Source organism: Trachypithecus francoisi, unplaced genomic scaffold (assembly GCF_009764315.1).
Source record: "Trachypithecus francoisi isolate TF-2019V2 unplaced genomic scaffold, Tfra_2.0 Lachesis_group3, whole genome shotgun sequence".
NCBI lineage: Eukaryota > Metazoa > Chordata > Mammalia > Primates > Cercopithecidae > Trachypithecus > Trachypithecus francoisi.
Window position 1 is genome coordinate 125,444,052 of NW_022681468.1, and position 14,179 is coordinate 125,458,230.

A 14,179-nucleotide genomic window follows, 5' to 3' on the forward strand; every position below is an offset into this window, starting at 1 on the left:
TAACAAATGTGAACCTCATTTCTCCTGAGCATTAACAAGAGTAGAATTTAGGTCCTTCTCTGGTAGTTATACCTTAATACAGAGCAGTGACCCTCCTCCCTCTGATTCATCTTCTAATAAGATAAAGTAAGTGTCACTTAAACTTTTTCTCCCTCTCTAGAGGAAGAGCTAACTGCTAGCTGCTTTGATCAGGCATGTTGGACTTGTACAAAGGCTAGGGACTTTCTTTTTCCCTCAGAATATTTGGGAGGCTAGCTTAATACTGCACAGTGAGACTTCATGTGGGAACCAAAATGGTCCACCCCTGGTGCTTGATTGAGTTCTTACCGGCAGGGTCATTTGCTCTTTCCCCTGCTGCCTTCCTAGAAGTTACCCAGGAAAGCCCACCCTGGAGCTCCCACCAACTCTTTCTGTTTTGCCTTACCCCTGAGATCCAAATCCCACCTTGATGCTTCTGTCAGGCTCCTGTCCGAACCTCCACTTTAACGTGGGGACCAAGTGGCCTGGGCCTACTCACCCTACCTTGACAGAAGAAGAAACTAAACACAGACACATACTGCATGTTTGCATGGCTCACAGGGAGTCGCTTCCATTTCACCTCTGTGGACTAATATCTCTCTCTTTCTCTCTCTTCCTTTCTGTGTTTTTCTCTATATACTCTGTAGCTGCCTGAAAATGCTCAACCTGTGGTGAGTCCCTCTCTCCAGTCCATTGCAAGGGGAGTGGACCAGACTAGGCTGGGATTGGCAAAGCCAAACAAAATGTCTTAGGAACATTAAATAACTTCCATAGGACTCCTTGTGCCATAACCACCCTGACTGGGGATCTAGATCCATAAGGTGGGGATGGGGCAGGCCTGTACCCAGGAAATAATCTATTCCTTCTTTCAAACCCACCTTATAGCTGTCTCCTCCTGCCATAACAGTATCCCACATATCCAAAATTATCTGTTTTTAGCTGAGTGAATTTTCTCCCAATTAATACAACCAGATATGGAGAGGGACAGAGGTAAAAGGGCAAGATTACTGTATCAGTTTTTACTTAGCAGTTGTGTTTGCTCACAGCCACAAGGATAGTGAGTTGTTGCTGGATAATCTCACATTCTGCAGTGTGGTCTCTAACCTGGAAATTGGCTGCTTTGGGAAAATCTGACTTTTTTTGATTTGGCTGGCTCTTCCATCTGTAGAGTAGGAACCTCAAAAAAGGGGGAGCTCCTTCAGGGAGAGGTGGAAGTTTTGTTGTTGTTTTGAGAGTTGTTTTTGTTTATTGTCTTTTTCTTTATTCCTATGTGAGAGTTTAGTAGGCCAAGGGCTGACTCAGCTAATTGATATATTGGAGCCTGTCTGTTCCATTCCTGGAAAAGGTTCCTGGAATGTATTTTTAGGAATAACATGGAGTTTATGGAAGGAGAAGCCCTCAAGAATCCATGTGTGGTGAGGAACATTCTTGCTACAAGACATAGCCCCTTCCCCTGCTCTCTAGCCTATGACCTTCCAGGTACTCCTGAACTTGTTGGTCTGTAGCAGTCTGGAATTGTAACTCTCCCGCATTGTCCGCATGCATAAAGTCATGTTCTACATGGAGGTAACAGCCTGCTAGTTTCATGACTGCCATGTTTGTGTGTCTTCAGTGACTGGGTTGGGCACTGGTTTCTGAACCCTAACTGTCTAAGCCAGATTGCCTACAGGGGCTTCCTTAGAGACAGGAATATATTAAAGAAAACAACTGGGTTTTGTGGAGGTCAGATTTATAGTCTTAGGGGATCAAAGAATCCCTTTGGCTATTTGTTTTGCAAATATGTGTCTGTGTAATCTGACATTGTGGTGGTCTATTTTTTCCTGTGAGGTGTCAGTCACATGATCCTTACTACAGATACTTGAGGGCCTCCTATATGCTTATCCAACCCTGTGCTTGGAACTCTAGCGGGGTGGCGGGGCGGGTTGCAAAATTTGCCCCAAAGAGCTTGGGTACCATCTAGCTGAAGAGATCAGAATTACACATGAAAGGACAAGGAGTTTTCCAGGACATTTAGATTATTGCCCTTAAGAGACTGAGGGGCCAGGAGGTCACCATGGACAAGATAGTCAAATAAGTCCTTGTAAACACTGTAGGACTTAAGTCAAGTATTAGAAGAAAGGAAGAATATACACGTATGGCAGAGAAAAGGAACATAGCAAGGGAATAGCTGAAGAGAGAGGGCCATGACATAGTAAGAATGCTGTATGGAAAAGGTAGTGGGTCAGAGGCCTGGGGTAAGAGCACTAGATGGCTTAAGAGTAGAGAGATTTGGATCAATTTTGACTCCAGCATGTTGAGAACTTCTAGTCATCTAAACAGTTAATCAACTGGAAGAAAACCTAAGCCATGAGGGGTCCATCACCTGCCTTCATTCTCTTCTGAGAGGAACACATCTGAAAGTCAGTCAGTGGACTTGGTCTAGAGTCAGACCCAATTTAATAGATCCTGTTGCCAGTAGTCACCACAGACACCAAAGAGTTGAAGAGCAGATTGTGAGGCCTGCTTTTTTGTAGGTAGAATCATTAAAAGCCTTTGCCAGTGCTGAAGCTTTAACTACAATAACTAGCAAAGATAAATTCAGGGTTCTAAATTTGAAATATTCCAACTCCTTTGAACCATAGCTCACACTCCCTTTTAGTCAGGTGGGTTCAGCATTACACATCCAGTTATGATATGCATATAAGCAGACATTAATTCTTATGGCTCGCCTTGGAGGAGGTAAAAGAGAAGTCATTGTACAGTTTGAAGTGGACCTAAACAGTATTTTAAACTTTTTTTATTGCTTTCTTAAAAACACAAAATCATCATCTTTGCATCCTCCAAAAAGATTAAGAATAGAGGTTGACTTAAAAGTTAGTAATGCCTCTGAAAATCATGGTTCAGAAGAAAAGAGGTAAGTCTATTGAAATAGAGATTTAATTTGCCTCTTTTATTATTAATTTCAGGACATTCAACTTGGAAAATGTCCATTTCTAAAGCATACCTATAGAAAAACGCCATTTGGGCCAGGCATAGTGGCTTACACCTGTAATCCCAGCACTTTGGGAGGCCAAGGCAGGTGGATCATTTGAGGTCAGGAGTTCGAGACCAGCCCGGCCAACATGGTGAAACCCCATCTCTATTAAAAATACAAAAATTAGCCGGGCGTGCTGTGGGCACCTGTAATCCCAACAATTCGGGAGGCTGAGGCAGGAGAATTGCTTGAGCCCAATAGGTGGAGGTTGCAGTGAGCGCCACTGTATTCCAGCCTGGGCAACAGAGTGAAACTCAGTCTCACAAAAAAAAAAAAAAAAAAAAAAAAAAAAGAGGCCAGGCGCGGTGGCTCAAACCTGTAATCCCAGCACTTTGGGAGGCCGAGACAGGTGGATCATGAGGTCAGGAGATGGCGACCATCCTGGCTAACATGGTGAAACCCCGTCTCTACTAAAAATAAAAAAAAATTAGCCCAGCATGGTGGCAACACCTGTAGTCCCAGCTACTCAGGAGGCTGAGGCAGGAGAATGGCGTAAACCTGGGAGGCGGAGCTTGCAGTGAGCTGAGATCTGGCCACTGCACTCCAGCCTGGACGACAGAGCAAGACTCTGTCTCAAAAAAAAAAAAAAAAAAAAATTTGTTCTTGAATTCTTATCCAGGGTTTCCATTGAGGATTATTTTTAACAATCAAAAATGTTGGTCACTTTTATTTAAAAGAATTTAGTTTCCATATACATATTACACTTTGCTTAGTGATTATATTTTCACCCATTAATAGTACCTCACAAATGTCATTGATACTTTCAGAGAAAATCTTTCCAAAGACCCTCTTAAGAATCTCCTATTTCAGGCCGGGTGTGGTGGCTCATGCCTGTAATCCCAGCACTCTGGGAGGCCAGGGCGGGTGAATCATGAAGTCAGGAGATCGAGACCATCCTGGCTAACACGGTGAAACCCCGTCTCTACTAAAAGTACAAAAAATTAGCCGGGCAGGCCGGGCGCGGTGGCTCACGCCTGTAATCCCAGCACTTTGGGAGGCCGAGGCGGGCGGATCACAAGGTCAGGAGATCGAGACCATGGTGAAACCCCGTCTCTACTAAAAATACAAAAAATTAGCAGGGCGCAGTGGCGGGCGCCTGTAGTCCCAGCTACTCAGGAGGCTGAGGCAGGAGAATGGCGTGAACCCAGGAGGCGGAGCTTGCAGTGAGCCGAGATCGCGCCACTGCACTACAGCCAGGGGGACAGAGCGAGACTCCGTCTCAAAAAAAAAAAAAAAAAAAAAAAAAAAATTAGCCGGGCGTGGTGGCGGGCGCCTGTAGTCCCAGCTACTCGGGAGGCTGAGGCAGAAGAATGGCGTGAACCCAGGAGGCAGAGCTTGCAGTGAGCCGAGATCGTGCCACTGCACTCTAGCCTGGGCAACAGTGCAAGACACTGTCTCAAAAAAAAAAAAAAGAATCTCCCATTTCTAAAATTTTCATGTTTGATTCATTCAGATATGATTAAAGCCCATCATGGTCTGTGTAAATGTTTGTTTCTGCATTCTTAGAAACTTTCTCCAGTTTTTGATAACATTGGATGTAGGAATACCAAGGAGTCTAACTAAAAAGAGGGAATCTTGGCTACAGTGGAATGCCTAGGGGTATGGGAAGTAAGTAACAGCCTTTATTTCCATATGAATATTGCTGGCATTACACCTGCAATGATTAGGCAAGAGACTCAAAGATAGTTTTCTCAGAAAAGCTTTTCTTTCAAGGGTCTAGCAAGTCTGAGCTATGCTTCCAACTTTACTGCCCTCCATCATCCTGCATCTTTGACTCATCCACCACCTTCTGTCCCTTTCATTCTCATTCCCCATGTGTCAGCTCCCTGGAAAGGACATATCTTGTGCACCTTGCCACAGTACTCATTACCCGCTTCTGGACTGCCTGAGCAAGAGTGATATTCCTGTTCTAAAGACAGGAGTGAGGAGGGGGGATACTCAGACTTAAGGATGTGCCAGAACTGTGGCTAGTCCCCAGGGAGCAGAACTTGGAGGACTCGTAAAGGAGCCAACCCCACCTCCATCCTAAACAGGGCCAGTTCATAAACCCCATCTGGCACAGCAGCAATCTCAGGAAGCTAAACTGGGGAGTGCCCTGTATCTCACTCCCTAAATTGGGGAGTGAGAGCTGACCATTGGGGCTGTGACAGTGGTCCCCTCCAAATGAAAAGGGGGAGCTGTACTGATGTCAGTCAGGAGATGTGGCTCACAGTCATTATTAGAGTCAGGGCCTCTCCTGCCTACTTCAGGTACTTGGGTGAGGGCAGAGAGGGGGATGGAGAGAATCCTTAATCCTTCATTGGTAACATCCTGAGATCCTCCTAGAGTTCCAGACATCATACTTATCACGGGATTTGTTTGCCTTAATTTAGCCTCCCTGCCCTCTGGCCAGTGAGTTGCATTAAATAATTGCGCCCTCATTATCAAGGAGTAGACAATGTAGACTATTTTTATGCAGCCCTGAGGATCCCCAGTCTTGGCTCTTGATAAGGTGAGGCATCTGGGTTGGGTGCTAAAGTATGAACCTTCTTCATCCTCCTTCCAGTAATGCCTATTTCAGCCCTGTCTAGCCTTCATCATCTTATAATTAGGTAGGATGACTGCAGATTGAAATCAAGCAGCTATTTCCTTTGGCTTTTCTGGCAGACACTGCCCACTGCCTCCAGTGCGTGCACTGTAGATGATGGGCGGTCCCTATGGGTGGGTGCCAGGGGGAAAATTCCACCCCCTGCAGTAAGCAGAAGCAGGCAGAAGTCTGCTGGAAGCTGCAGGCCTCCCGCACTGACTTGCAATGTTCCTTGTGCTCCAGGTGCTGCTGTTTCTTTAAGAGGAAAAGGAAGAAGACTGCTCAGCGCCACAAGTGACCAGTGCCTCCCAGGAGTCCTCAGGCCCTGGGGACTCTGACTCAATTGTACCTGCAGCTCCTGCCATTTCTCACTGGAAGGGACTCCTCTTTGGGGGAGGGTGGATATCCAAACCAAAAAGAAGAAAACAGATGCCCCCAGAAGGAGCCAGTGTGGGCAGCCAGGGCCTAGTGGGTCATTGGCCATCCCCGCCTGCCTAAGGCTCTGAGCAGGTCCCAGAGCTGCTGTTCCTCCACTGCTTGCCCATAGGGCTGCCTGGTTGACTCTCCTTCCCATTGTTTACAGTGAAGGTGTCATTCACAAAAACTCAAGGACTACTATTCTCCTTCCTCCCCTTGGTTTACTCCTGGTTTTTACCCCACCCTCAACCCTCTCCAGCATAAAACCTAGTGAGCTAAAGACTTTGTTTGCAGAAGGAGATCAAAAGGCTGGGGGTAAGGCCAAGAAGGTAGGAGGAAAATGGAGACCTGGGTTGGAGAAGAACCTTCTCCGTGTCCCAGGTGCGCCTGGCAGTATGGTTTCCTCTTCTTCTGTGCCTGTGCAGCATTCATCCCAGCTGGCCATGGGGTTCAGGTTCCTTCTTCCCTCCCTCCTGTGAAGTTACACTGTAGGACACAAGCTGTGAGCAATCTGCAGTCTACTGTCCCTGTGTGTTGGCGTTCTTAGCTTTTTTGACAAATTCTTTTTTCCAGGTGGTAGTAGGACAATGAAAATTGTTCTGAGCAAAGGAAAGAAAACTGACTTTGTTGCACTTTTAGTTTTTTTTTAAAAAAACAAAAACAAAAACATGGCAGATGCATATTGTGTCTGGTTATATTGGGGGTTTCACTTTTACCTGTTTTGAGGGGGATGGGGCCAGCCAAGCCATTCAGAGAGAACATGGGTCCAGAGGACATTCTCAGTGGAAAGAGTTTGATCTGCACCACCCAGAAGAGAAGCCAAACTCGGTGTCAATCTGAGTGAACACTCAGGTTGGCAAGAAAACATACTTGAATTTTCATTCATCTTCTCAGCAGCTGAAGAATGTCCCTACCAGAGCATCTTGACCTAATCAGCTTACAGTTTGAAAACCTAGCTCTCCAGCACATGAGATGAGCCAGCCGAACCAGACTGTGACCAGGAAACAGCTCATCCCAGAGAAGGAGATGCTTAACAAAAAAAAAATAATAATGAAATTGTTTCCTCTGCTGCCAGGGACTTCCAGCTAGATAGCCATGTGATTTCCTGGTGACTTGGGGGACAAATTAGTGATGAAACAGCCACCACCATATTGCCATTAGTGGAAAAAAAGAGGAGGACAGTGAACCTACCTTCCACCTGCCAGAGGGACCTCGGGGTGTGGCATTATAGGGCCAGGAAAAGAAAATCAGTGTATCCTATCTCCCCCAATAGCTGAGCTGTAGCATTTGGGCTGGCCTGCCTTATCAGAAACCAAGCTTATGAAGATCTTCTCCCAGCAGGTCCATAGCAGTAGGCTTAGGATGCAGTATATGGGGCTGCATTTAAAAGGAGGGAAAGATTGATTGGTGCTGGAATATTCCAGGGAAAAGGAAACTGGAGTGAAAGGTCTGAAATTATCTTCTCAATTGGACATAGACTCCTTCCAGAAAGGTGGCCATGCCTCTAAGCACGTTTTCGCCAGTATGCCCTCGGCCTCCCCCCGTGGTGTTTTCATAGGAGGTACTACTGTGAAGGATCTTGGTTCCTCATTCACTGTTTGACAAGTCTTTCATGTGGGGAGTTACTCTTCTCATACCCAATTTTCATTTGAGTTTAGTAGCTTACCCAAACAATGACTCCCCATTCCAGAGGTGACAGAAGAGAAAGGGTCATTTACATCAGGAAAGAGGTCTTGTATCTGAGAGTAGAGAGCTAACCATGGAGCACAGTGGCTGGTGGGTGACTTAGTCTGATGGTTTGTGGAGCATAGAAGTCTTCGCCTCTAGCTTGAGGTATAGGGCTATCTTTTAGACTGGAGGGTGTGGGGATATTTTCTGGTAGTTGCCATTTCTTGAAAAATTCCCGTGATGTACCTTGCAGAGAGCAGAAATAGCATTAACAGTATCAGAGGTACTGGGCTTCATCTGTTCCATTGGATCTTGGCTAGGGAATATCATTTCACTTGCATCAAACCTGCTTAGCTTATGGAAAGATGGTAATATGTCATTTCTTTTTTTTTTTTTTTTTTTTTTTTGAGACGGAGTCTCTCTCTGTCGTTCAGGCTGGAGTGCAGTGGCCAGATCTCAGCTCACTGCAAGCTCCGCCTCCCAGGTTTACGCCATTCTCCTGCCTCAGCCTCCCGAGCAGCTGGGACCACAGGCGCCCGCCACCTCGCCCGGCTAGTTTTTTGTATTTTTTAGTAGAGACGGGGTTTCACTGTGTTAGCCCGGATGGTCTCGATCTCCTGACCTCGTGATCCACCCGTCTCAGCCTCCCAAAGTGCTGGGATTACAGGCTTGAGCCACCACGCCTGGCTGGTAATATGTCATTTCTATAAATGTTTCTATATATGGAACATAGAGTGGCAGGGAGATGCAGTATCACACCCCTTCCCCACAAGGACTGTGAATATTGGGATTTATGTCCTTGCCATTACCTAGTGGTTACAGCCATGTCACTAAAATTTACATCATTTCTCAGTTGGGATTTCGGCAATGCTAACTTACTGTATAGAAAGTTTAACTTTTCCTCACCCCTGTATAGAAAATGCCTTGCCTCTCAAAAGAGGGCAGAGGGGGGCCTGGCGCAGTGGCTCATGCCTGTAATCCCAGCGCTATGGGAGGCCAAGACGAGTGGATCACGTGAGGTCAGGAGTTCGAGACCAGCCTGGCCAACGTGGTGAAACCCCATCTCTACAAAAAATAGAAAAATTAGTCGGGTGTGGTGGCATGCACCCGTAGTCCCAGCTACTCGGGAGGCTGAGGGAGGAGAATCACTTGAGCCTGGGAGGCAGAAGTTGTTTTTTTTTTTTTTTTTTTTTTTGAGACGGAGTCTGGCTCTCTCGCCCAGCTGGAGTGCAGTGGCCGGATCTCAGCTCACTGCAAGCTCCGCCTCCCGGGTTCACGCCATTCTCCTGCCTCCGCCTCCCAAGGCGCTGGGACTACAGGCGCCCGCCTCGTCGCCCGGCTAGTTTTTTGTATTCTTTAGTAGAGACGGGGTTTCACCGTATTAGCCAGGATGGTCTCGATCTCCTGACCTTGTGATCCACCCGTCTCGGCCTCCCAAAGTGCTGGGATTACAGGCTTGAGCCACCGCGCCCGGCCAAGGGAGGCAGAAGTTGCAGTGAGCCAAGATCGCGCCACTGCACGCCAGCCTGGGCAACAGAGTGAGACTCTGTCTTTAAAGAAAAAAGAAAAGGGCAGAGGGAAATGTTGGCAATGCCTGGAGCATCCTGGCACTCTGTACCCTATTGAGTGCCTCCCTTCAGCCTCTCACCCTGCTTCCACACACACAAAAGCAAAGGCAGTGATCAGCTTGGCTGCAGGGCAAGCTTCCTTGCAGCTGGATTTGTGACTTTTTTTTTTGTCTTAAAATTTTTACTGGATCAGTTGTAGGGGAGTGTCCTTCCTAATATACTGTTCTCACCTTACAGCCTCCACAGATCTCTTACTAGATACTTGGTTTTCATAGCAAAGGTAAAGAATCCCAGGTCCCTTTAGCATGCAGGGTAATGGTGATCCCTCCAGGGCCATTGGCACTTCAAAGTGGTCCCAGACCTGGGAGATTCTGATGTGATCGTCCTTAAAATTAAGCAAAAAACATGAGTACCCTAGACGCAATTGGCCATCGCTTCAGCCCTCAGCAAATCAGGGCTCCCTTCTCGGCCCTATTGCTACAGTTGCTTAGCTGTATGCCTCAGCGAGATCCTTGGGGTTAGGGCATGCACTCGCTGACTGTCCCCACTCATCCACTCGCTCTGTAGTTTCTGAGCTTTCTCCATTTCACAACTATGGTGCCTAAGGATCTTTTTCTTTGGGATTGATGCAATTGTTTTTTCTGAAAACTAACTCAGCATCTGTTCATAAAAACCCTTAATATTATACATTAGGAGTTTTCCCAAGCTCTACAGTCCCTCAGACATTGCATCCTAAACAGGCCAAGACTCCACAAAGGCATAAATGGTCCCCCCTACTCCCTTTTGATCAGGGTATCACTTGTGTCTTTGCAGTAAGAGCTGGTCAAGTTGCTCTGCGCACCTTGGCGCTTTCCCCAGATCTCACTCCAGACTGCCCCCAAGGGTGGAGAGAGCATCCTGACAGCCAGTTTGCACTCATGACTGCCTTAACATTCTTCTGCTATTATGGGGCCTGTCTGGCAATAAACAGGGTCTAGGAAGGTACAAGGTTAGCTTCCAGTTAAAATCGCATTTTACATTGGAATGCATGAACTACAGATGACAGCAGAGATCCTGAGGTTTCTAGAAGTGTTGATTGTCTCTTTTTTCTAAATGAACTCCAAGTACTTGGAAAACCGTCCCTGCCTATTAGCCAGTAAAGGTGACCATCACCTCTAAAGTAATTTCCAGACTTAGTTCAGTGGAAAAATACGCTGGTAGTGCATATTCAGTGTTGATTTTCAGTGCTAGTAACCACTTTCAGTGCCGGAAATACGTAACAATGATAATGTAATGTCAAAGTGGTTACTAAAGATTATAGCCTTGGCCGGGCATGGTGGCTCACGCCTGTAATCCCAGCACTTTGGGAGGCTGAGGCAGACGGATCATGAGGTCAGGAGATCGAGACAATCTTGGCTAACACATTGAAACCCCAAAACCCCATCTCTACTAAAAATACAAAAAAAAAAAAAATTAGCCGGGCGTGGTGGCGGGCGCCTGTAGTCCCAGCTACTCAGGAGGCTGAGGCAGGAGAATGTCGTGAACCCAGGAGGCAGAGCTTGCAGTGAGCCGAGATCTCGCCACTGCACTCTAGCCTGGGTGACAGAGCAAGACTCCGTCTCAAAAAAAAAAAAAGATTATAGCCTTAACTTTTTTATGTAAAAAATAAAATCCATTCCTCCTCCCAGTGAGCAAGCATGGCTTGCATTTCTCAAAAATGAGAACTTCCATGGCAGCCAAGAAAACGTCTTCTCAGAGGAACTTTTGTTTGATGCATCTCCCAAGCCCACATGCCTCCTGTGTCCCAGCCACCTCTTCCATTTTCACATTTAAACCAGCTCTCCATTCCCATGGAGTTGCCCTAACAACATTGTCTCCAGTGTCAGAACTGTATTAGGGTTCGTTTCTCAGATTGGGAGCCTGCAACACCATACAGCCAACATTGCCTTTGCCACGCCACTGCCACCATCCCCACTATTGCCCTATGGTGGGCAGATTAATTCTAGAAACCCTCAGGGAGCCAGGACAATTAGGCACCCCATCTGAATTGGCCACGTGAGTGACAGGCACTTATCTCTCGGGTTCTTGCTCTTGCAGACTGCAGGGAAGTCCTATCTAGAGGTCGAAGGCAGAGACTCCTAGTCTTTCCCATGAGGGGTTGATAGGAATCAAATAGGGATTCCTTTGGCTTGGGGTTTTGGTGTTTTTTTGTTTTTTTCAGTTTGTTTTTTGGTGTATGGGGGGTGATTTTGTTTCTGAATAAGAAAAAGAAGAGGCAACCATGGCCCTTAACGTGGGTTTATAAAGTTTTGAGCAGTGTTTTAGCCACAAGTAAGGAATCTTAAAAGTCTTTTATCCAGCAAGCAGTCTTAAAAATGTTTTCCTAACTGCTTTTGCAGGTGACTAAGTACAAAAAAAAAATAGGTTTCTCATTGTATTCGAAATAGTGAGTAGGTTCCCTGGATAATACACAATGGTAGTTGACATTTTCTGAAAACACAACCAGAAAACCCACTTCCAGTATTTGTAAATCACCTTTCAAAGGAAGAAGTGAACATGTGTTCCATGTATTTCTAGTTTGATTACCAAACTTGATGTTACAAAGAAACCTCAGTTCTGTAGACAGAATTTCTTTTATTTTTCTTCTTTTACTCCTCACAATCACTTTCCCGGTGCCATCACCACCTATAAGGTCTCAGAGCAGAGGATTATTCACGGTAATAAGTGGGGGTGCGGTGCAGCCATTCCAGTAACACCCACAAGAGGACAGCTGTTCTGAATGTCCCCACCCACCCTTCTTTCAGTACAGGTGAAACATTTTCAGTTCATGAGCTCCAGACCAAATCCCAGGCCGGCCCTTGCACCAAAAGCCTTTTTTAGAAGGCTTATCAGTCTATTAGGAATGTCTCAGGAAAGATGAGCCATTTCTTTGGGGAGAAATATATTTACAGATGGAAGTGTGTGATTGCGTGTCTGTGTGTGTGTGGTGTGTGTGCGCACGTTGAGTGCGTGCGTCCATCTATGTGCATTTCACTTCCATAAAGATCCAGCCCAATCTGCTCGGAACCATGTGTTCCTGAGTATTCTGAGGTAAACAAGTGACAAGTGAGCTTCTGAAATTAGTGTCTCAGCAAGCTGGCTTTAGGAATGAGCCCTATTTATCAAGCAGAGAAAAAAAATAACAGCAGAAAAGATAAAGATAAACCAAAAATATATACCCCAATGGAAAATAATGTTGATTCAGCAATTCCCATCGGATGTATTACATGCTCTAATTTATTATATTATTATTTGTATGTCTTTGATCTTTGCCCACTGTACTCTTAAAAAGATGTTGGGATGTTGATTGCGATTTTTAAACAACTTGATAATGTATAAATCAGCTGTGGAAATCAGTTTTAATGTGTGGATGTGTCTGATTATTGTTAAATGCCTCTTTTTTTACTTTTTTTTTTAGATGTATAATGTTTCATAAACCCTGGCACTGGTCACAAAGCTCAGCTGTGAAAATGAAATTTGTAGTATTTTTAAACATGAATGTCAATTTCAAGTGTATTTGAAATGGTTCCTGCAGGAGAGATACTTGTGCACCATTAGGAAAATCTTCTCTGCAGAGGAAGTAGCCTTTGGAGAAAATGGAAAATGGGTTCTGATATGTTATCTCAGAGTAGCCCATTTCCTAGGGCACCATGGAAAACACAAATGTGATATTTAAGTATACCTCTTCCCCAGTTTGGGGAGGAAAGGACTCAGTTTGCACCCTTTTTGTATGTAAAATAAAATGTCTTACCTTTCTTGGCTACTTCTACTTGTTTGGTTGGTTGATTGGTTTGTCTGTTTTTTTTTGTTTTTGGTTTTGGTTTTTTTTTTTGAGACAGAGTCTCGCTCAGTCGCCCAGGCTGGAGTGCAGTGGCGCGATCTCAGCTCACTGCAAGCTCCGCCTCCCGGGTTTACGCCATTCTCCTGCCTCAGCCTCCCGAGTAGCTGGGACTACAGGCGCCCGCCGCCATGCCCGGCTAATTTTTTGCATTTTTAGTAGAGACGGGGTTTCACCGTGTTAGCCAGGATGGTCTCAATCTCCTGATCTCGTGATCTGCCTGCCTTGGCCTCCCAAAGTGCTGGGATTACAGGCGTCAGCCACCGCACCCGGCCTGGTTTGTCTGTTTTTCATCTCCCTCAGCTCATTTGTAATAAACAATCTAGCTAGAACTCACTTTGATGCGATTCAAGTCTCCTGTGAACAAAAATAAATGCCTGATAATTTGGCATTCTTGTTTCATTCCTTGGACTAAACATTGTCTTCTCCCTTGAGTCACTTCAAAAATAAATATTGCTGTATCTCGTCAAGTGCTAAAGAATAAAATTATTTTTTAATTAAAAAAAAAAAATATTGGCCGGGCACGGTGGCTCACGCCTGTAATCCCAGCACTCTGGGAGGCCAAGGCAGGTGGATCACTTGAGGTCAAGAGTTTGAGACCAGCCTGGCCAACATGATGAAACCCTGTCTCTACTAAAAATGCAAAAATTAGTTGGGTATGGTGGTGCACACCTATAATCCCAGCTACTCAGGAGGCTGAGGCAGGCCAATTGCTTGAACCAGGGAGGTGGAGTTTGTGGTGAGTCAAGATCGCACCACTGCACTCCAGTATGGGCTTCAGAGCAAGACTCCGTCTCAAATAAATATTCCTGAAAGAATTTGGACATTATCACTCACATGTTAGTTCCTGTGTCCCTGTTGTTCTCAGGTGGTAGAACACAGGAAATCAGGATCTGTTCTGTGGAACAACTTTTAGTAGCTTTATAATTCTGCTCTACAAATGCGGAATATGTGTCCAGACAGAAGATAGAACTGTGATGAGCAATGTAAAACCATACTGCATGTGTAGCCAACAGAACAACTGTCAATCTGGGCATGATTGACTCCTTCCAGTTTGTTACTATTCTTTAATT

At 45.6% G+C, this 14,179-nt stretch overlaps 1 protein-coding gene across 8 annotated transcripts in view; it reads left to right on the forward strand.

Moving 5' to 3' along the window:
- The window catches only part of CSNK1G1 (casein kinase 1 gamma 1), a 224,238-nt gene extending 211,207 nt beyond the window's left edge, over positions 1-13,031 (forward strand). For 5 of the 8 annotated variants that reach the window (XM_033189790.1, XM_033189799.1, XM_033189794.1 and 2 more), the window contains one exon: positions 12,687-13,031. In XM_033189790.1, coding sequence (XP_033045681.1) covers positions 12,687-12,789 — 103 coding nt within the window. In that variant the 3' untranslated portion in view covers positions 12,790-13,031. The other 3 variants (XM_033189797.1, XM_033189800.1, XM_033189796.1) reach the window with 2 other exon arrangements.
- The last annotated feature ends 1,148 nt before the right edge of the window (positions 13,032-14,179 follow it).